Source organism: Monodon monoceros, unplaced genomic scaffold (assembly GCF_005190385.1).
Source record: "Monodon monoceros isolate NGI ecotype Baffin Bay Population unplaced genomic scaffold, NGI_Narwhal_1 Super_Scaffold_6, whole genome shotgun sequence".
Lineage (NCBI taxonomy): Eukaryota > Metazoa > Chordata > Mammalia > Artiodactyla > Monodontidae > Monodon > Monodon monoceros.
In genome coordinates, this window is record NW_021703783.1 from 48,929,433 (window position 1) to 48,953,333 (window position 23,901).

The following is a 23,901-nucleotide window of genomic DNA, read 5'->3' on the forward strand; positions in this document are numbered from 1 at the left end:
TTATTTCTGCTCTGATCTTTATGATTTCTTTCCTTCTACTAACTTTGAGTTTTGTTTATTCTTCTTTCTCTAGTTCCTTTAGGTGTAAGGTTAGATTGTTTATTTGAGATTTTTCTTGCTTCTTGAGTTAGGCTTGTATTGCTATAAACTTCCCTTTTAGAACTGCTTTTGCTGCATCCCATAGGTTTTGGATCGTCGTGTTTTTGTTATAATTTGTCTCTACGTATTTTTTGATTTCCTCAGTGATCTCTTGGTTATTTATAACGTATTGTTTAGCCTCCATGTTTTTTTTACGTTTTTTTCCCTGTAATTGATTTCTAATCTCATAGCATTGTGGTCGGAAAAGATGCTTGATATGATTTCAATTTTCTTAAATTTACCGAGGCTTGATTTGTGACCCAAGATATGATCTATCCTGGAGAATGTTCCATGCGCACCTGAGAAGAAAGTGTAATCTGCTGTTTTTGGATGGAATGTCCTATAAATATCAATTAAATGTATCTGGTCTATTATGTCATTTAAAGCTTGTGTTTCCTTATTAATTTTATGTTTGGATGATCTGTCCATTGGTGTAAATGAGGTGTTAAAGTCCCCCACTATTATTGTGTTATTGTCAATTTCCTCTTTTATAGCTGTTAGCAGTTGCCTTATGTATTGAGGTGCTCCTATGTTGCGTGCATATATAATTGTTATATCTTCCTCTTGGTTTGATCCCTTGATCGTTATGTAGTGTCCTTCCTTGCCTCTTGTAACATTCTTTATTTTAAAGTCTATTTTATCCGGTATGAGTATTGCTACTCCAGCTTTCTTTTGATTTCCATTTGCATTGAATATCTTTTTCCATCCCCTCACTTTCAGTCTGTATGTGTCCCTAGGTCTGAAGTGGGTCTCTTGTAGACAGCATGTATATGGGTCTTGTTCTTGTATCCATTCAGCGAGCCTGTGTCTTGGTTGGAGCATTTAATCCATTCACGTTTAAGGTAATTATCGATATGTATGTTCCTATTACCGTTTTCTTAATTGTTATGGGTTTGTTTTTGTAGGTCCTTTTCTTCTCTTGTGTTTCCCAGTTAGAGAGGTTCGTTTAGCATTTGTTGTAGAGTTGGTTTGGTGGTGCTGAATTCTCTTAGCTTTTGCTTGTCTTAAAGTTTTTGATTTCTCTGTTGAATCTGAATGAGATCCTTGCTGGGTAGAGTAATATTTGTTGTAGGTTCTTCCCTTTCATCACTTTAAATATATTGTGCCACTCCCTTCTGGCTTGCAGAGTTTCTGCTGAGAAATCAGCTGTTAACCTTATGGGAGTTCCTTGTATGTTATTTGTCATTTTTCCCTTGCTGCTTTCAATAATTTTTCTTTGTCTTTAATTTTTGCCAATTTGATTACTATGTGTCTTGGCGTGTTTCTCCTTGGGTTTATCCTGCCTGGGACTCTCTGCACTTCTGGGACTTGGATGGCTATTTCCTTTCCCATGTTAGGGAAGTTTTCGGCTATAATCTCTTCAAATATTTTCTCAGGTCTTTTCTCTCTTCTCCTTCTGGAACCCGTATAATGTGAATATTGTTGTGTTTAATGTTGTCCCAGAGGTCTCCTGGGCTGTCTTCATTTCTTTTCATTCTTTTTTCTTTATTTTGTTCCGTGGCAGTGAATTCCACCATTCTGTCCTCCAGGTCACTTATCCGTTCTTCTGCCTCAGTTATTCTGCTATTGATTCCTTCTAGTGTATTTTTCATTTCAGTTATTGTATTGTTCATCTCTGTTTGTTTGTTCTTTAATTCTTCTAGGTGTTTGTTCTTTAATTCTTCTGGGTGTTTGTTAAACATTTCTTGCATCTTCTCAATCTTTGCCTTCATTCTTTTTCCGAGGTCCTAGATCATCTTCACTATCATTATTCTGAAATCTTTTTCTGGAAGGTTGCCTATCTCCACTTCATTTTGTTTTTCTGGGGTTTTATCTTGTTGCTTCATCTGGTACAAAGTCCTTTGCCTTTTCATTTTGTCTGTCTTTCTGTGAATGTGGTTTTCCTTCAACAGGCTGCAGAATTGTAGTTCTTCTTGCTTCTGCTGTCTGCCCTCTGGTGGATGAGGCTATCTAAGAGGCTTGTGCAAGCTTCCTGATGGGAGGGACTGGTGGTGGGTAGAGCTGGGTGTTGCTCTGATGGACAGAGGTCAGTAAAACTTTAATCTGCTTGTCTGCTCATGGGTGGGGCTAGGTTCCCTCCCTGCTGGTTGTTTGGCCTGAGGCAACCCAACACTGGAGCCTACCCAGCTTTTTGGTGGGGCTAATTGTGGACTCTGGGAGGGCTCACACCAAGGAGCACTTCCCAGAACTTCTGCTGCCAGTGTCCTTGTCCTCACGGTGAGACACAGCCACCCCCGCCTCTGCAGGAGACCCTCCAACACTAATGGGTAGGTCTGGTTCAGTCTCCTACAGGGTCACTGCTCCTTCCCCTGGGTCCCGATGTGCACACTACTTTGTGTGTGCCCTCCAAGAGTGGAGTCTCTGTTTCCCACAGTCCTGTCGAAGTCCTGCAATCAAATCCCACTAGCCTTCAAAATCTGATTCTCTACAAATTCCTCCTCCCGTTGCCGGACCTCCGTGTTTGGGTGCCCGACGTGGGGCTCACAACCTTCACTCCATTGTGTGGTATAAGTGTTCTCCAGTTTGTGAGTCACCCACCCAGCAGTTATGGGATTTGATTTTATTGTGATTGTGCCCCTCCTACTATCTCATTGCGGCTTCTCCTTTGTCTTTGGATGTGGGGTATCTTTTTTGGTGAGTTCCCGTGTCTTCTTGTCAATGATTGTTCAGCAGTTAGTTGTGATTCCGGTGCTCTTGAAAGAGGGAATGAGGGCATGTCCTTCTACTCCGCCATCTTGAGCCAATCTCTTGGAGCTGCTTTTGATGTTAATCATTTGACGAACAAGACAAATTCAGGATTTAGTCAAGAGTATAGTTATCACTGAGACACCTGCTCCCTGTGGATCCCAGAAGCTTGTGGGGGCCCTCCGGGGGCTACCGTTTGTTCCGGTGCGTGGGCTTCTCATTGCGGTGGCTTCTCTTGTTGCGGAGCATGGGCTCCAGGTGCACAGGCTTCAGTAGTTGTGGCTCACGGGCTCTAGAGCACAGGCTCAGTAGTTGTGGCGCACAGGCTCAGTTGCTCTGTGGTATGTGGGATCTTCCCGGACTGGGGCTTGAACCCGTGTCCACTGCATTGGCAGGTGGATTCTTAACCATTGAGCCACCAGGGAAGCCCATACTATATGGCCTTTTGCAGAAATGTTTGACCATCCCTGCTATAATGCACAGTATGCCCATAGTCCCTGGCACATAGCAAGTTGCTTAAGGTATGTTAATGAGTTTTATCATTAAAATTTATTTGTAAAGGTCTCTAATAAATAGCCTGGACAAATATTACTAAAAGTTCTTATTCTTCCCTCTGGTTTAAATGTTTCAGAGTCCATGGCTCTCATCCTTCTTCCACCTTCTAGTACAAGAAATGTAGATAAACAATTGATATGGGTAGAAAAAAATTAAGATTTTGGTCAGACCATTGCCCAAGTGTGTAATTCATAGCCTATAAATCTCATAAAAAGGTCAAGCAGATAATATGGAAGACATGCGAACACATACTTTCTGTGGCAAAGAATGCTGTTGTCCCTCACTATACGTTCTTCCATTCTTCCTTTAAATTACAGATGTCCCATTGCCATCTATAGTTTAGCTAGGCACACAGCTGTCCAACTACAGACGCATTTTGCAGCCTCTTCTGCACCTAGAAACACCATGTGCCTAAAGTTCTCACCAACAGAAGGTAAGCAAAAGTCTTATACGCCTTGCTTAAAAAGGAAAGTTGCTTGCCCTTTACTTCTCTTCCCAATTCCCACAGGGAGTTATGAAAGCAAGCAATTTAGCCAGCTAACCATGAGGACAAAGATAGCATGATAGAAGATAGCAGAGCAACAAAAAGGAGGGAGCCTAAGTCTCTGGCTGATCTCATTAGAGGAAAAGCATGGCTATTAACTCGGGACTGTTATGTAAGAATGATGTAAATTTTTATCTTCTTTGGGCCACATATCTTGGAGTATCTTACAACAGCTTTCCCTCCAATGTCATTCACTCCAAGGTCACACAATTATATACTAAAGGGAGCTACTATAGTTCCTGCCTTTGCAATGTGGATAAAAGTGTACTCTAGAAAATTCTAATAGAGACCCCCTCGTTTTTAACGTATGATGGTTCACTTGGTCTTTTTCAGGCAATGACAAAAGATAAACTTATGCTAACAAAATGTTTGTGCCCCCAGTAATCAGAGAGAACTCAGTATGTTAATTAATCTATTCATCAAAGAAGGAAGTGAGACAAAAGAGTTTAATATATTTACAAGGGGATTGAACAGAGAAGTCAAGAGAGTTGAGTTCTGGAAGACACTCAGTAGAATAGTTAATGGGTTGCAACTACAAGGTCTCAATTTTTAAAAGGCCTTACTTCTTAGCTGCCAATGTGTTCAGGGGTGATGCCTCAGTTTCTGTTTCTCTGAACATCAGTCCCAGAGTCTGTATAATTTCAATGCATGCCCTAGAAAACAAAGAGAAAAAAAATCACGGAAATGGCATGATTTCATTGTAAGTTAAGAATTCCACAAAATCAGTAATGCTCAATAGAACTGCATTCAGATAGCCATGTAGAAAAAAGTATAGGAAGGAAATTCTGTATATTAAATTGCCAACATTGGTTGAGTGTCTACTCTGTGACTGCTACATAGTAAGCACTCAAAAATATTTGTTGAATGAATGAATTAATAGGTGCATGTCAGGATTAAAAGTCATTTACATATTGATTTTTGCACTTATTTTTTGCAAAGTTTTAATGATAATCACACTATTTTTAAACTACATTTAATAATTTTAACTGTTTCAAGTAGTAATTTCTGGCTCAAAATTTCAAAGGTAAAAAAGGGAATACAGTGAAAGGTCTTTTATTCATACACTCATTTTTTTCCCTTTTGGGACAGCCAGTATTACTAGTTTCTTGTGTAGTTTTTCTTTAACTATACAATTAGAACAAAACAAATGCTGTTTTTAAAAAATCTATGTGAAGCAAAACTTGCTGCCCTATTAATCATTAATACAGTATATATTTTGCCCAGTGCCTTCCATTTATCTTGAACATCCTAGGGAAAAAGTATCTATGATTATCCAGTTAGTACTTACACCAGCTCACCAACACTTTGGCTTTTATTTTGATGTGCATTCTTATCCCTAGACTCTGGCAAGTACTCATGAAGTTTGTTTACTAGGAAATAAAAAAGGTCACTGGTCTGTGAAAGCAAGCAGGAAAGAAGACAGTAATTAAGGTATCTGTTGGCAAAACTCTCAATTCTTACGTAATAAAAGTAAGAAGAAATGATTTGTTCTTCAATTAGGGACAAAGTGATTTACATTCTCTCTCATTAACACTAGCATAACGCAAATTGAAAATATACTTTTACTTACAACCAGGAGACCATTGTCCTGGTGAACAGAGCCAGAGCTAAAACCTAGCGGGTGATGCTGAGAGATGCCTTCTAGGCCCAGCTTCACCATTAATAGTGAAGATCATCCAGAAGTAGGTGTGTAACGTTAGGCCAGTCATTCAGTCACCTTGGAATAATAATATTAAATGGGGGCCACTATATTTCCTGCCTTTCCAAAGTAATTTGGCCTTTGTGAGGACATAAGGAAATAATGGCTAGAAAAGCACTCATTTAAAACTGTTTACTAATTCAGGAACAAATGTACAGCACTGGTATAGCCTATGAAGATGGTGCAGAATGATTTTAATACTTCTGTTAATACAGTGGAAATGTAGATTGCCACTTCTGCCAAAATAAACACTGACTTAAGAGTGTGGGAACCAGTTTTTCTGTGTTCCTGTCCAGTCTCATGAGATAATTGAGCATGAAAATAAGCACAGGCCCATGAAATCAGGCAAGTCGGTACTAATGAGAATAGGATATAATTGCTTCTCTTTTCTATTCCTCTACTGTTCATTTTTTTCCCAGCACTTTCGTTTACTAGTGGCAACTTAGACTTTTCGTTTAGACAGGTATATGTGTGCTCAGAAGAGGCTGAGGACGGCAAGTGGAGAGAGGGAAGGACAAAAGGAGCAGGATGTACACCTTGGCCCTCTCAGGAGTGCTGGGGTTGCAGAGGGTGGTAACTTTACACGCTGACTCTGGAGCCAGGTTCTTTGAGTTCAAATACCAGCTCTGCCACTGGGTAGCTGTAGGACATTTGCCAGATTACTTATACATTCTGTGACTTTTCATCTCTAAAATGGGATTAATAGAATCACCTCATGAGGTTGATGTTAGGATTAAGTAAGATATTATTTGTAAAGCCTGAACAGTACTCAACATATTGTATGTGCTTAATAAATGTCAGTTATTATTGTGATCTCCCACCGCTCAGTGGTTCAGGAATTTTCACTTATAAAATATCTTCCGCCTACCAGCAACAACATGAAAGAGTCTCAAAAATATTATGTCAAAAGAAGCCAAACACAAAAGTGTACATAGTGTACAATTCCATGTAAGTGGAATTCTAGGACAGGCAAAACTAATCTATGAGGACAGAAAGTACAATAGTTGCGTGAGGCCAGGGGTCAGAGGAAACTGACTGCCAGGGGGCACGAGGTAGCCCTAAGGGGTGATAGAAATGTTCTCAGTCTTGACTGGGGTGGTGTTTATACAGATATATACATTTGTTAAAACTCTTTACAATGCACTCAAAAATATGTGCACTTTATTACATGTAAATTGGACGCCAATATTTCTCCAAAGAAGATATACAAATTGCCAATAGCATGGGAAAAAATGCTCAACATCACTAATCATTAGGGAAATGCAAATCAAAACTATTAGGTAGGTACCTAACATGTTGTGGGGCATACTTAGTTAGGTACCCCCAACACCCATTAGAATGGCTACTATCAAAAAATCAGTAAAGGGCTTCCCTGGTGGCGCAGTGGTTGAGAGTCCGCCTGCCGATGCAGGGGACACGGGTTCGTGCCCCGGTCTGGGAAGATCCCACATGCCGCGGAGCAGCTGGGCCCGTGAGCCATGGCCTCTGAGCCTGCGCGTTCGGAGCCTGTGCTCCGCAACGGGAGAGGCCACAACAGTGAGAGGCCCGCGTAACACACACACACACACACACACACACACACACACACACACACAAAATCAGTAAATAACAAGGATGTGGAAAAACTGGAGCCCTTATGCACTGTTGGTGGGAATTTAAAATGGTATAGCTGCTGTGAAAAGCAGTATGGCAGTGCCTCAAAAAATTAAAAATAGAATTACCATATGATTTAGCAATTCTGCTTCCAACTATACTCCCAAAAGAATTGAAAGCAGGGTCTCAAAGAGATACTTACACACCCATGTTCATAACAGCATTATTCACAGTAGCTAAAATGTGGAAGCAACCCAAGTGCTAATCAATGGATGAATGGATAAATAAAATGTGGTATTACATACCTGGAATATTATTCAAACTTAAAATGAAGGAAATTCTGACGTATACTATAACATCAATGAATCTGGAAGACATCATGCCAAGTGAGATAAGCCAGTCACAAAATGACAAATGCTGTATAATTCCTCTTACATGAGATATTTAGAATAGTCAAACTCATAGAAGCGCAAAGAGGAATGGTGGTTGCCAGGGGCTGGGGGGAAGGGGAAATGGGGTGTTGTTGTTTAATGAATATAGTTTCAGTTTTGTAAGATGGAAAGAGTTCTGCAGAAGGATGGTGGTGATAGATATACAACATGAGTGCCTAACACTGAACTAGACACTTAAAAATGGTTAAGATGGTAAATTTTATGTTATATGTATTTCACCATAGTTTTTAAAAACTGAAGGGAAAAAAAACTTCATGGAGAAATAAAGAATGGTTGGGAAATAACATGTCTAGAGAACTCTTTCATTCATTCATTGAACATGTAACTATTGATTGCAGCCATGTGGCATGCACTATGCTAAGTAATGAGAATAACATCTTAAGCAAAACTGACAAACTGGACATGGTGTCTGTACTCCTAAAGCTTGCAGTTTAGTCAACCTGTACAAAAGTGTTCTCGTAATTAAAAATTTTTCTTGTAATAAAATTGAAGAATAAAAATTACCTACAGAGGAAAATTATACCCCAATGAAGTTGATTTTTAAAAGGGAAAATGATAAACATTTGACCCTTGAACAACACAGGATGTGAGTATAACTTACAGTCAGCCCTCCATATCTGCGGTTCCACACCTTGGATTTAACTAACCATGATCGTGTAGTAGTTTAGTATTTACTATTGAAAAAATCAACATATAAGTGGACCCAAGCAGTTCAAACTAATGTTGTTCAAGGATCAACTGTATATATTATGATTATATAATATTATATTGTTTATTATATAATTATAATAATTGTATTATTAATTATAAGAATATGCCTATAGTTATTCATTATATTAACTTTATTTATTTATTTATTTATTTTTGCATACGCGGGCCTCTCACTGTTGTGGCCTCTCCCATTGCGGAGCACAGGCTCTGGACGCACAGGCTCAGCGGCCATGGCTCACGGGCCCAGCCGCTCCGCAGCATGTGGGATCCTCCCGGACCGGGGCACGAACCCACATCCCCTGCATCGGCAGGCAGACTCTCAACCACTGCGCCACCAGGGAAGCCCCTATTATAATTTTTAAATATATATGTATAATTTCCCATCCTCTTACCCAAGAACCAAAAATTAAAGCTGCCTCTAATTTCCCCACCCCAGTGTGGGTTCTTAAGGGAGCTTCACATAAACTTACATTCTGCAGGGAGCCCAGCACAAAGTTGGAAAAAAACACTGCTTTAGCTTAAGGCTATGATAACCATTTAAATAAAAGAGCTCCTAAAAGAAGATTAAAATGTTGAGTTTTACTAGTCATATTTGTTAACTCTGTGTAAATGAATATGAGACTAGATTTTGGTTGCAGATTAGAGAGAGAACATAAGGCTACCAGCTCTGAGGGACACAACATACTCCACTGAAGTAGGGAAAGACCCCAAACAGGGAGACTACCCATGTGCCTTTTATTTCCCTCTCTATTCACTTTGACCTTTCATTTTTGACAACTAAATTAGAAGATCTTCTATTGTAGTCCATCTAAGGATATTACATTAAAGAACGGCTGCAGAATTTTCAAGTAAGAAGCAGAACATGAATGCTTTACTCCTAGACTTCCAGTCAGTTTAATTTTTCACAAGAGAATAAAATTTCAATTTATTATGAATTGATTGTGCAACCTGATATATGCAGGCATTATGTTAGGCCTTAGGGAGAATACAAAGATGAGTATGACACATGCCTGTCCTGAAGAAGCTTATAGAATACTATGGTAAATAACAAATATATACCAAGCAAAAGGGAGAATGTCTGTGCTAATTCTTGACGGTAGGGACTGTGTCTTAGCCATGGTTGCATTTCTAGTGCCTATTACTACAAGCACAGAATAGGCATGCGATAAATGTTTATTGAATCGTTAAAGAGAAAGTGCTATGGGAGATGCTGTAGAACTGCATTGTCCAATACAGAAGCCGCTAGCCACATGTGGTTATTTACATTTAAATTGACTAAAACTGAATAAAATTAATGTTTCACTTCCTTGGTCACTAGCCATGTTCAAGTGCTTAATAGCCGCATGTGGCTAGGTGGCTACTTTATTGAACAGTGCAGATTATAAAATATCAAGGAGAGTTCTAAGGCACAGAACTGCCATAACAGATCAAAAAGAGGAAGGTACCAAAGTTCTCCATTGAGGAAAGGCAAAGAACAGCATTTGAGATGAGCCTTGGAGAATGAATGGGTAGGATTTTAACAGGAGAAAATGGAAAGAGTATCCTAGAGAGCAATAGTAGGGGAAAACGTGGAGGGGCTGGGAAGGGCAGGGTGTTCCAATCATTTCCCATGGTTCAAGCTTTTACAGAAAAGAGGTGAGAGTGGTGAAGTGGTGGGTTGAGTGGGCTAAACCTGGTTTTATTCCCTTTCTCTGCATCCCTCTTTTCCTCCACAGCCGAGGCCACCTGCTTCAGGCCTGTTTTAAGATTGGAGACGCTTAAGACCAACATTCTGGTATTCAGCAATCAACACCCTTCTTCCGAGTCTAACCCTTAGGTGGTAGCTCTGTTCTCCTGCCTAGACATCTGCTTTAAATCAATCCCCTGATTGTGTCCAGGTTGTCTAGGCGGACCTCTTCTTTGGGCCCTGAGCTAAGTCCTTTGCCAGTCCTTTCCCAGCTACTGACTTTACTCTTGACTTTGTATCGTTGCTACTCCCCCCAACCCCACATTCCATGAAGGCCCTGTTCCCAAATCCTGAACATGCAGATCTTCCTGGTGCCAAATGTTTATGCAGACATCTGGGTGTAATCCACTCACATGCTATAATGCCCTGATATTTCTCATTTTGCACATTCTCTTTGTAGAGATCACTCTCGTCCTTGGGCACTGTGCCTTCTCCCTTAGTATCTACAGCTGGATTCGTTTTCCCAGTGGCTGCCCTATGCAGATGTTGGCCCCTTCCTGATAACCCACCCTGCTAAAATAAAGGCCATGCCTGTCCAAACTTGGAATCTGTGACAAGAGATCAGTAGTGGAGAGCCTTAAACGCCAAAGCCAAAGTGCTTGTACTTAATAAGGAGAACCTCAAGAAGTTTTTTAGGAAGCAAAGTCCTCACAATCAGTGTTATAGATGAGTAAACACCATGTAGGTTGGACTGGAGAGGTTTATTTGGGTGGGAGATAATACCAATTTCTTTAGCCTTTCCATGTGGACTCTTCATAACCATATGTAAGTCATGTTGATGCCTGTCCCTGTATTTTCCATAATTCTCTGAAGTTTTTTAGTTAAAACTTGGATGGTGTATTCCTAACAGTGTCTATCTAGCTCAAGCATTTTTGATTATACAGCACTACATCATCCTTACCTGCCTCAATGTTGGGGACACTTGATACTCTATTCTCTGTAGCTACTCTGCCCTCTAATTAGGGTGATCAACCATCCCAATTTGCTTGGGACTGGTCTACCTTTTGCACTAAAAGTCCCAAGTGCCATGAACCTCCTCGGTCCCAGGCAAACTGGGACAGTTTGTTATCCTAGTCTAGGTAAACCAGGATGGTTGGTCATCAGATGTGTCAAGCACTTAGAATCTAAGAAATGGCCAAGACTGTCAGGTATGGCTGGGGAAGCTGTGCACTTCCCAACTGTGCAATAAAAAGGTGGCAACTATGTATAAGACCACTAACCAGAATGAGTCCCATTAGCACAGCACCAGTACTCACCTGGGCTTCTCAATACCTTCACCTAAACCTGAGACTACAAGTCAGTCTTACAGAGTAAGTGTATAACTTGCCAAGTGGGAGCTAGACTGCTTTGACTTCCCAGGAGTCACCTTTTAAAAAATAACAATCCTACATTCAAAAGTAACTTTTTAATTATATTTTTATTGTAAGGGAACATACACATAAGACTTCTTGAAATGTACTTTCTCATCTCACTGTCCATACTCATACTTCTTGCATGCCAGGAGCTTCCCCTCGATCTCTCTTTTTTTGTGTCTGCTAACCCAACCCATGTGAGCTACTGTCTTTTCCCTACTGCTCTCCCCTCTTCTGTCTCCCTGGCCCCAACACACCATATACAATGATTCCATCACAACATTTCAGGCATCAAGATGATTGCATTAAATTTAATGAGCATTTTAAAATGCAGCATCAGTATACAACATTTATTTATATTTTACTTTAAGACTGAATATGCTGCATTTGATAAACAGGTAAAACAAGCTTTAAAGATTAAAAATAAGACAAAACAACTACTTTCCAGAAAAGCCTTTTCAGAATGAAGTTTTTCGGGGCTGCTACTTTAAGTTCTGTAATTAAACAAAGTATCTTCCTCAAAGTATTGTCTTTAAGAAAAAGTTCAGATTTAAGTTGACTGAAGTGCTTAATTTTCTCCTCAGATATATAAAAAGAAAAGAAAATTTTCCATGGAAAAAATAATAAACAGCAGTTGAGGAATATCAACGATTATTGCTAGGTCTGTAAAACTTTGTTACTAACTGAATTTTAATATAGTTTTGTACTTCTAGCTTTGTTACTTATCAGTAATGAAACTTGCTCCTCCCAAATTGAACTATTTATTAATCTCCAAACATACTTTTTTGCCATGCCCCTTTACTCAAGCTGTACATATCATGAATACTCTCATTGTTCCTGGTAAACTTCTGTCCCTCTTTCATAGTCCAGCACAGAGTTTTTTCACATACCATTTACCATAACCCACGAATCATATGTAATATTATTTGCTTAGTATTTTTTCTTTAAATCAACTCATTTTTTCTTAGAGAAATTTTTTTATACAGAAAATTTTGTATCACTACTTCACATGGGAAAACCAGTACCATTTGCTATAAATAGCACGTAACTAAAAATAGCAACAAAATTCTAAGTAGATGCTCCCTATTTTGAGCCTGAAGTCTGCTCTCCCTTTGACAAAAAGGCATATGAGCATGTGTTTGAGAGCTGCCACTACTGGCACCAAGCCAAGAGGTTCTCCCTAATGAGGTCAGACGAATTGGAAAAGGGAATCATTTTTTACCATGGAATTCAAAGTTATTTCACGCCATGTCAGAATACCACATGAAGTCATCTTCCATTACTGCCCCATGTGTGTTCCACACTTCAGGAAAAGCTGGCTTAGCTGAAATGAGTTAACACCTTCTTCTCAGAGCTTTCCCTAATTCCACCAATGATGGGGAACCCTCTCCCATAGCACTTTTTCCATACTTCTTACACCACACTAATCCTACTTCACTCCATTGCAGTTATTTGTGTACTTGTCCTGGCCCCTCAGCTTTGCAGCAACTTGAAAACACATTATCAGGTTAGATACTGTTTCCATCTCCCACTGTGCTCAATAATAACAACCTGTACTTAATTGAGCACTGACTCTATGGCGGGGTCTGGCCTGGGTTCTCTTCATGGGCTAGCTCATTCAGCGTCACTAGGAGGGCTGAGCTGGGAATTACTATCGCATTTATAGGATGTTAAGCAGCCTGTCCAAGCTAACACAACCAGTGATTCGGAGAAGCAGGGTGCAAAGTAACAGTAACAGAACATATGTGGGTTGATGGAAATGTCTTAGAATTTCTGACTTGAAGTAAAAATATTTTTACCACTTATTCCACAAATCTTGATACCAGCCATTTATTCCAGTAATGCTACATGGAGTCTTGGTTCTTGCCCACTCCTTCCCCCTTTATTTAAAAAAATTCTAAGATGCTCTCCTCTATGCAATCAATGAACCTCTCTTATTAACGCAAAAATTAAAACTTCCTGAAAAAAGTCTCTTTTCTAGTGGAGATACTGGAGGAGATGATCGTTAAGAATTCAGTCTTAGCCATCAAAAAGACCACAAATAACAAATGTTGGCAAGGATGTGGAAAAAAAGGGAACCTCTGTACACTGTTAGTGGGACTGTAAATTGGGACAGCCACTATGGAAAACAGTATAGAGGTTTCTCAAAAAACTAAAAATAGAACTACCATATGACCCAGCAATTCCACTCCTGGGTACCTATCTGAAAAAAAATGAAAATACTAATTCGAAAAGAGACATGCACCCCAATGTACATAACAGCATTATTTACAACGGCCAACATATGTAAGCAACCTTAGTACCCATCAGCAGATGAATGGATAAAGAAGGTGTGGTATACATACACAATGGAATACTACTCAGCCATAAAAAAGAATGAAATTTTGCCATTTGCAACAACATGGATGGACTTGGAGGGCATTATGCTAATTGAAATAAGTCAGATAGAAAAAGGCAAATACTGTATGATATCACATATATGTGGAATCTAAAAAATACAACAAACTAGTGAATATAACAAAAAAGAAACAGACTCACAGATCTAGAAAACAAACTAGTGGTTACCAGTGAAGAGAGGGAAGGGGAGAGGGGCAAGCTGGAGGTAGGGCATTAAGAGGTACAAACTACTATATATAAAATAAATAGGGGGACTTCCCTGGTGGTGCAGTGGTTAAGAATCCACCTGCCAATGCAGAGGACATGGGTTCAAGCACTGGCCTGGGAAGATCCCACATGCCACGGAGCAACTAAGCCCATGTGCCACAACTACTGAGCCTGCGCTCTAGAGCCTGCAAGCCACAACTGCTGAGCCCAAGTGCCACAGCTACTGAAGCCTGCGCGCCTGGAGCCCATGCTCTGCAACAAGAGAAGCCACCGCAATGAGAAGCCCGCACACCGCAATGAAGAGTAGCCCCCGCTCGCCGCAACTAGAGAAAGCCCGCACACAGCAACAAAGACCCAACGCAGCCAAAAATCAATCAATCAATCAATAAATTTATAAAAAATAAAATAAAATAAATAGGGACTTCCCTGGTGGTCCAGTGGGTAAGACTCCATGCTCCCAATGCAGGGGGCCTGGGCTCGATCCCTGGTCGGGGAACTAGATCCCGCATGCATGCCGCAACTAAGAGTTCTCATGCCGCAACTAAGAGTCCGCATGCCACGACTAAGAAGTCTGCATGCTGCAACTAAAAGATCCCACGTGCCTCAACTAAGACCCAGTGCAGCCAAAATAAATAAATAGATAAATAGATAAATAAATAAAATATTAAAAATAAATAAGCTACAAGGATATATTGTACAGCACAGGGAATATAGCCAATTTTTATAATAACTATAAATGGAGTATAATCATTAAAAATTATGAATCACTATGTTGTACACCTGAAACATACAATATTGTAAATCAGCTGAACTTGAGTTAAAAAAATGAAAGAATTCAGTGATAACAGTCATGAGGGCAGAAGAACATGATTATGAGCATAGGGGCAGTGTCAGACAGGCTGATCAATATCCTAGATCTGCCCCTGCTCCTCTGAGTAACTACCATGGGCAAGTTTCTTAGTCTTTCTGTGCCTCAGTTTCCTCATGTGTAAAATGGGGATGATGATAGTACCTATCCCATTGTGCTCTTTTGGTACTTTAGTTACTTCATGTGCTTAGCACACAGTAAGTGTTTAATAAATGTTATCTAAGTAACAGAGGAGTAAGCTTTGAGATCTTGCTTCCCTATACATCCATTTCTAACTACTGCCACATTTCATTTGAAAAATAACCATAGGGGAGTGGGAAGGGTAAGCTGGGACTACGTGAGAGAGTGGCATGGACATATATACACTACCAAATGTAAAATAGATAGCTAGTGGGAAGCAGCCGCATAGCACAGGGAGATCAGCTCGGTGCTTTGTGATCACCTAGAGGGGTGGGATAGGGAGGGTGGGAGGGAGACACCAGAGGGAGGAGAAATGGGAATATATGTATATGTATAGCTGATTCACTTTGTTATAAAGCAGAAACTAACACACTATTGTAAAGCAATCATACTCCAATAAAGATGTTAAAAAAAAAAAACCCATAAAATCCCTCTATTCTCTGAGAATTCCAAAAAACAGCAGAAATGTAGTTTTCACAAAGAAATGAGCTTAGAAAAGCAAAAGCCCAGAAAAAATACAATATCAGCACAATTATTTTGAAATTGATTTTCCAGTTTTTTCCGTTAGGCGTCAGCAATTTGCTAAGATCCATGTAGAAAGGAACTGTTTTTATCTTTTGGCACCTATGATATCATAGGTGCCAAAAGATTATAATAATATCAAACTATATTTTTTTCAAAAAGTTCAAAACAAATTTCATAAGAAAAAGCACACTAATCTCTTCATACTAAAAATCAATTAATATATAAATTGAGGTCTCATATACCTCATAAATTCAAGTTAGATTCAGTAGCCTATATTTCTACAGAGAAGTTATGGATAATCACAGTTTCTCTGAACATTCAGAGAATATTTGCTTTTACACAGATGACAAACTTTCTTTGACTAATTTAAATAAGAAAAAGTCTAGGGCTTCCCTGGTGGCGCAGTGGTTGAGAGTCCGCCTGCCGATGCAGGGGACACCGGTTCGTGCCCCGGTCCGGGAAGATCCCACATGCCGCAGAGCGGCTGGGCCCGTGATCCATGGCCGCTGAGCCTGCGCGTCCAGAGCCTGTGCTCCGCAACGGGAAAGGCCACAACAGTGAGAGGCCCGCATACCGCATAAAAAAAAAAAAAAGAAAAAGAAAAAGTCTAGGCCAGAAGAATCCATTATTCAACTTAGGAATAAGAGGAAATTTTACATTAATGTTAATAGATATTCTGTATTTTCATGAGCTAGAAAACAAATTCATGCAAATAATGTAGCAGGAGGATTACTGATTTAATGATAAGCTCTATTTTTACTATTTTTTTCATTTTTCCAGACATTTAATATCAGCAATACCTTACATTTGAATAATGCTTTACAGCTGGTATGGTTTTTCATACATTATCTCAGAAGCTCTGTGTATATGTTCACAATGGTCAGATTACAGAACTCACAACTGTGACAAAATCCTAATTTGAAAACCCAAAGAATATTTACTTCTTTTAAACTGAAGGACTTCCCTGGTGGCGCAGTGCTTGAGAATCTGTCTGCTTATGCAGGGGACACGGGTTTGAGCCCTGGTCTGGGAGGATCCCACATGCCGCAGAGCGGCTGGGCCCGTGAGCCACAACTACTGAGCCCGCGCATCTGGAGCCTGTGCTCCGCAACAAGAAAGGCCGCGATAGTGAGAGGCCCGGGCACTGCGATGAAGAGTGGCCCCCGCTTGCCACAACTAGAGAAAGCCCTCGCACAGAAACGAAGACACAACACAGCAAAAATAAATAAATTAATTAATAAACTGAAGGTGCCTTGTAGGCACAGACTATTTCCTATGTATCTTGTGCATATATCTGCATCCTTCATGGTGCATTAAATTACTACACTTTAAATATGTTGCCTTCAGAAATTAACTTTACAAGAAATATGCTTTTCCTGAGTCAGGATAGTGGCAGAACTCTCCTTGCCTTCAGGGATAAATTTCAAGCCACACAAAGTAAGAGCCTGTTTTTATTATACAATTAGCTTTAAAATCACTTTATATAATATAGTACCAAAATTAAAACTGATACTTTTTTTTAGAATAAACATAAGAAAACAGGTAGAAATTCTAAGCTATCTGTATAATCATTTTTTAAAAAAAGAAATCCCGGGACTGGGCTTCCCTGGTGGTGCAGTGGTTAAGAATCCGCCTGCCAATGCAGGGGACACAGGTTCAAGCCCTGGTCCGGGAAGATCCCACATGCCGCGGAGCAACTAAGCCTGTGTGCCACAACTACTGAGCCTGCGCTCTAGAACCCGCGAGCCTCAACTACTGAAGCCTGTGCACCTAGACCCTGTGCTCCGCAACAAGAGAAGCCACTGCAATGAGAAGCTCGTGCATCGCAACAAAGAGTAGCCCCGACTCACCGCATCTAGAGAAAGCCCTCATGCGGAAACGAAGACCCAACGCAGCCAAAAATAAAATAACTTTTAAAAAAAGAAAGAAAAAAAAAGAAATCCCAGGACTTCCCTGGTGGTCCAGTGGTTAAGACTCCACACTCCCAATGCAGGGGGCCCGGGTTCCATCCCTGGTTGGGGAACTAGAGCCTGCATGCTGCAACGAAGATCCCGAGTGCCGCAGCTAAGACCCGGCACAGCCAAATTAATTAATTTTAAAAAAGGAAATCCCAAACATTATGTTATTTAACCCCTACATAACTCAGAACGTATCTCGAAATAACTGGAACATTTCCTTGCAAAATCATCGTTATCACACCAACAAACCTATCAATAATTCTATGGTATTGTTTAATACCTAGTCCATATTCAAATGTTCTCTCTTGTCTTAAAAATGCCTTTTTATATTTGGTTCATTAAAACCAAGATCTAAATAAGATAATTGCTATATTTGCTTGCTATGTTTCTTAGATCTTTTAAAAACTTCTACTACGGAAATTTTCAAACATACACAAAAATGGAGAAAGTCTTATAAGAAACCCTCACATACCCATCACTTAGCTTCAGTAATTTTCAACATTTTGCCAGTCTTGTTTTATCTATTCCCTTAAACACACACACACACACACACACACACACCTTTTAAATTTTTGAGACAAAATATACATAACCTAAAATTTACCATTTTAACCATTTTCAGGTGTACAATTCAACGGCATTAAGTGCATTCACAGTGTTGTGCAATCATCACTACTATCCATTTCCAGAACTTTTTCATCTTCCCAAACAGACTCTGCATCCATTAAACAATGTCTCCATTCCTGTCTCTCCATGGCTCCTGGTAACCTATATTCTGCTTTCTGTTTCTGTGAATTTGCCTATTCTAGGTGCCTCATATAAGTGGAACCATATAATATTTGTCCTTCTACTACTGGCTTATTTAACTTAGCATAATTTCTTCAAGCCTCATCCATGTTGTCACATGTATCAGAATTTCATTCCTTCTCAAGGCTGACACACCCACACTTTTAAGTCAGATTCCAGTTTAATTGTTTGAACAAAGATATGTCATAGGTGGTGCTATGTGTTTCATGTTACATCAAATAATGAGGCATTGTATAATTTTTAAGTGCTCCATTATAGCATCCCACTTAAGTGATTCTAAGACTGATCAGTGTTTAGTTATTTACATGATCCCTCCATTTTGAAATTCCACTTCACCTTTCTGTCTGATGGTTCCATCCACTGAGGATCTTTGCATGAATCTATTATTTCATCGGAGGTTAAAAAATGGTAACTTTCTAATTCTGTTAAACCTCCCACATTCATTAGCTGGAATTCTGTAAAATGGAATTTGCTCTCATCAACTTGGGCTACTTGGTTACCCTGAACTAATTACAGTTTATGCAGGAAAGGCAGGATAAATGCTTAATTCTTTCCATTTGTTTGCTGATTTGCAGAAAAATGAATTAGTGCCCTATTTACTTCTAATGGAGTTCAGTACATTTTTATTTCTTAACCGGGTGGGGGAGGGTAGGAGGGAGGACTTTCTCTCTATGATGCATCATTATACACTTTGGAATTTTTATATATTCGTTATGTTTTAACCATCTCATTCATTATTTTTTCTGATTCTTGATTTGTTCCATCTTTGGCTATCAGGAGGCCCTTCATGTGGGCTCCTGTGTCCTTTAGTTTGAGCCCTGTTACTCTTTGCATTTTGCCACAAGCTGTTTCAGACTCATTTGTATATTTCCTACCCCAGACCTAGAATCAGTCATTCTTCCAAGGAACTGTGGTTCCCTTTAATGGGGAATGAATTGTATCTTTTAAAATTAAACTTTCCCTTAGTTCACTTACATCACCTCTAATATACGTCACTATCGTAAACCTCTCAAAAGTCACTCATGACTTACTTAATATCAAAATTATTGGCACCATCAATTGACAGAGTGCTCTCTAAGTACAAAGCACTGTTTTAAGTAAGAAAAATATGAAAATTAATAAGACATACTCCTTGCCTTCCAGGGGCTCACAATCTATTGGAAGTAATCGTCACATCACAAGTAACTACTTCAGTGTAAGGCTGACTATGATAAGAACATAATAGAACTATGAAGTCTGGATAAAATCCAAACTCCTTTGCCTTGCATATAAGGTCCCAGCCTCTATCTTATTTCATTCATTCATTCATTGTATAAAGGCTTATTGGCAGCCTACTATGTGCCAGTGACCAAGGAACAGTCCCTGCCCTTAAGGAGCATATTGCATAATAGGGCAGCACATAAACAAGCAATCCATAATACAGAGTGGACAGTGCTACAGATATGTAAGCACAGGACGTTATGGAGGGGCCCTCTTAACTTAGTCTTGAGAAATGATTTTTAGACAAAGGGATAGTGAGGTAAGACTTGAGGAGTTGAAGTTTCTATGAAGGGGAAGAAGAGAAGAGAGTAGTGTTCTAGAATAGAGGCCATCACGTTAGGGCCCAGATTAACAGGGAGCTCTTTGAGAGCTATGAGTTCATTTGGATCAGGAGCTTAGCGCAAGAGTGTGGAGGACACAATAGAAAAATAGAGACATCAGGAAGATTTGTAAAAAGCTGTTATAGAGTGTACACCTTCTAAGGGCAATGGGGAGCTATGGAAAGACTTTAAGGGAGGAGTTCCATGATCACGTTTGTACTTCTGAAAGATTCCTCTGTTGTATTGAAGAATGGTCTAGAGAGGGGCAAGAATGGTCTAGAGAGGGGCAAGAGTGAAGGCAGAGGCTGGCAGAGGCCAGCCAGGAAAATACTCTCAGAGCCCAGAACAGATAATTGGATCTGAGCAGTAGAAAGAAGTGGGTGTTATCCAGATATATTCAATAAGTACAGTAAATCATGTGGTGATGACTGGATTAGGGGATGGGGATCTCAGGATCCAGGACTCTGGCTTAGGCTGTCTAGAGATAATGACATCATGCCCTGTTTAGGAAACACAGATGGAAGGTCAGGTCACAGAAGGAAGAGGCTGAGTTCTGTTTTGAATATGCTGACGTTATGGCTCCTGTGAAACATACAAGAAGTGATATCCAGTGGGTAATTGTCTTTGCAATTCAGGGCAAGAAGAGATGTAGATATAAATGTGATGGTCAGCATCACATAGAGTTAGGAGAGGCAAAGAGGGCGAACACCGCCCCCCCCCCCGTGCAACTCTGTCCTGTCATCACTCCTTACCTATATGGCTTTTGACTTCCAGTAGCAGGACTGAGCTCACTAACATATAGGGGATCTTGTAAAAGAGTAGCTTTCTGAAAGAGAAAAAAAGTGGGAATAGTTAGAATTTTTGTTTACTGAAAAATCAATTCCCACTACTTTTAGTCAATATCATATATCTATTCTTTAATCCCTTCTACAGTACATGATTTGTAACTCATTCCAGTATTTGATAATACTACAGGGAATTTTTTCCTTATATAGTTTTTTTAAAGTTTTAAACATAGCATTTGTTCATTATAAAATAGAATAATCTATCAAAATCAAACAGTACAGAAATGAAAAGTAAATGATAAAAGTTCCCTATCTCTCCCTACCCTTTCTGTCTCAATATTCAAAACACCCTACTGTTGTTGGTTTGGTTTTTATTCTTTCAGGCATATAACAACATGTTAATTATAACATATACATTTATAATATTTACATGTTAGATGATATATTTTTATAATATGTATTTAATACTAGCTAAATCATATCACATATTAATCTGGATTATTTTTCACTTAATATATGGTGGACAGTTTTTCATGTCTATGTATATAGATTTACTTCAGTCTTTTTAATAATGATTACCCAGTATTACATAGCCGAGATATACAATAATTTTGTTAACTATTCCCCCATTAATGGGGTTATTTTTTCCTTAAATCTTTAGTGCTGCCGCTTCCCGCTCATACTGGGTCTTGAAACAAATTGGCATGTAGTGTAATAATTTTTTATTTATGTTGAGGCTTAACAGACAGGTCAGAAGGAATTTCTGAAATGTTGCTGATTTACAACTCCAAACAACTCCTGTCTTATTCCTTAATAAGAGTAGGGTGGTGGGTGTGTGTGTAGGGGGGAATTATGTACTTTTTCTTACTATTTTTGTCATTGCTTTATGTTTAAAAAAAAGCTGCCTTTTTTTTCTCTCCAAATGTTTATGCTTGCCTTAAATCTAGAATTTTAATTTGAGGATATTCGTTATTTAGCTTTCTAGCAGTTATTCCACAATGTACGAAGGGCAAAGAATTGCCATATTTTGTCTTTGTAGAACTTGAGATGCTAAACAACACAGATGTAATTACTTTTGGTGAAAGTTACAGATAAAATGGGTTACTGACAAGGACAACTCTTTGGAAACCTTTAAAATCAGAATGAGTGCTAATTTCTAACTGGATGGTTTAGGTTAATTTTACCTGAAAGTATACAGAGAGTTAAGATGTCTAATTCCTTTTCCCAGGAGCATTTATCCATACCTCAACATGAAAGAAATCTCAAGGCACAAGAGAGCAATTACCCAAGATAATTCTGACAGATTTAGGAGATTTTTTTTTCCCATTTCCTAAAATTTATGAAGATAGCCAAGACTAACCAAAGGTGACCAACCTAATGAAAGACTTCAACAATGTCACAAAAAGTCACAACTTTTAAAATGTTTATATTGTTAATATCTTATTCTCACTAGAATGAATGCTAACCTGATAGATTCATCATTTATATATGAAATATTTGCTTACTCATTTTTCATCCTTCAAGGGATAGAACATTGGGGTTTTTTTGCCTGCACCGCGAGGCATGCGGTATCTTAGTTCCCCGACCAGGGATAGAACCCACACCCCCTGCAGTGGAAGCGCGGAGTCTTAACTGCTGGACCGCCAGGGAATTCCCAGAACATTGTTTTCAATGATAATATCTGACAACTCATAAAGATAACCCCCCTCCATCCACATTATTTCAGTGGTCATGGAAAAAAAAAAAAAGCAGACTGTCTGGGTTCAAATCCCAGCTCTATATTAGTTGTACAACCTTGAATATATCATTTAATTTCCCTGTGCCTCAATTTCCTCATCTATGAGATGAGAATAACAGTCCTACCTCGTAGGACTGTTGTACAGATTAAATGAGTTAATATACAGAAAGCATCAGAACAGTTCCTACCAATAATAACACTACACGTTAGTTGTTTGTTATTGCTTATAGTATCAGAAGGGCTATGAATTGGCCTATCTGACTTACCCCATCCATGCCTTTGCTGCAGAATTTAAAAGTAGTACTTAAAACTGGGAGTTAGTTAAACAGTTATTTTGAAATATTTAGGTAGATTTTTAGAAGTCAATTAAATTGTGGTTTTTCTATTAGAACATATGAAGCCTTCTTTTAATAGATCAGGATTTTCCCTCTATTCATGATTCACTTACATTCTTAATTTGGAGAAAGCGGTTTAAAATTTTAGAGAGGAATTTTAAACATTTAACATTTCATTTAAACAATAACATTCTAAACTGTGCTATGAGAAAAAAATGAGAGTTGTCTTGCAATCTTTCACAATTTTTGGCCACTTATAAAACCCCCTCCTTCCTAGCTTCTTCTGAGTGAAAACAGTCTTTCATACTTCTTAATATTATTATGTGGGAAGATCAATAATAAAAATTATGTATCACTGAAGATAAGTAAAAAGGGTCATACTATTCTTTTAATAAATTGCTTATTTTAAAACTGATTCTGGTGTTATAAGAAGATCCTTAAATGGGAGTTCTGACTCGGCCCCTACACTTATTATATAATGTTGAGTAAGTCACTTAGAATTTTTGTGCTTCAGTCTCCTCATTTATAAAATAAGGGACATAGACCAGGTGATCTCTATAAAATTATCTGATCTTATGACAATGAGTCTGTCAACTACAAATTGGCACTTGCCACTGGCACTTGCCATCTGCCTCTACAAGGATTACATCATGAGCTGCTGCAGCTGCTGACCTTCAACACCCCCTGGAAGGAGCTCAGGGTGGAGCGCAGAAAGGAGGCGCGCTGCGCTCTGGGAAAAACTGGCAGAACAGGTCTTCAGATAGTTAGATATTTTCAGGAGCCGATTTTATGAGCCCAGTTCTTGTATCTCCTCATATCTAGAAAAGCACTACTAAAATCCTTCATGACGTCTGTTCCTCGTGACGAGCAGTAACCTTCACAAGACTAGCAGAAACCTTCTGCAAAAAATATGTGCTTGATTGCATGTACTCCCCTTTCACCAAAATCATATATATACTGACCTTCCCCCCTACCTGTTTGGAGCAGTTTCTCAGAGCTATTTGTTTTGTTTTTTGGGGTTTTTTTTTTACGGTACGCGGGCCTCTCACTGTTGTGGCCTCTCCCG

General features: G+C 39.2%; 1 protein-coding gene and 1 long non-coding RNA gene across 2 annotated transcripts in view; one reads left to right on the forward strand and one right to left on the reverse strand.

The window, feature by feature from the left end:
- The window catches only part of LOC114885476, a 44,772-nt gene extending 39,453 nt beyond the window's left edge, over nt 1-5,319 (reverse strand). Inside the window, exons 1-2 of the long non-coding RNA XR_003791102.1 lie at nt 5,211-5,319; nt 4,486-4,575 (exon numbers count right to left, since the gene is read on the reverse strand). This is a non-coding gene — a long non-coding RNA (uncharacterized LOC114885476). The remainder of the gene's footprint in view (nt 1-4,485; nt 4,576-5,210) is intronic.
- Nucleotides 3,715-23,901, forward strand: part of XPOT (exportin for tRNA) — an 84,014-nt gene continuing 63,827 nt past the window's right edge. The window contains exon 1 of the mRNA XM_029205346.1: nt 3,715-3,811. Within this exon, the coding sequence (XP_029061179.1) occupies nt 3,784-3,811 (28 nt within the window). The 5' untranslated portion in view covers nt 3,715-3,783. The remainder of the gene's footprint in view (nt 3,812-23,901) is intronic.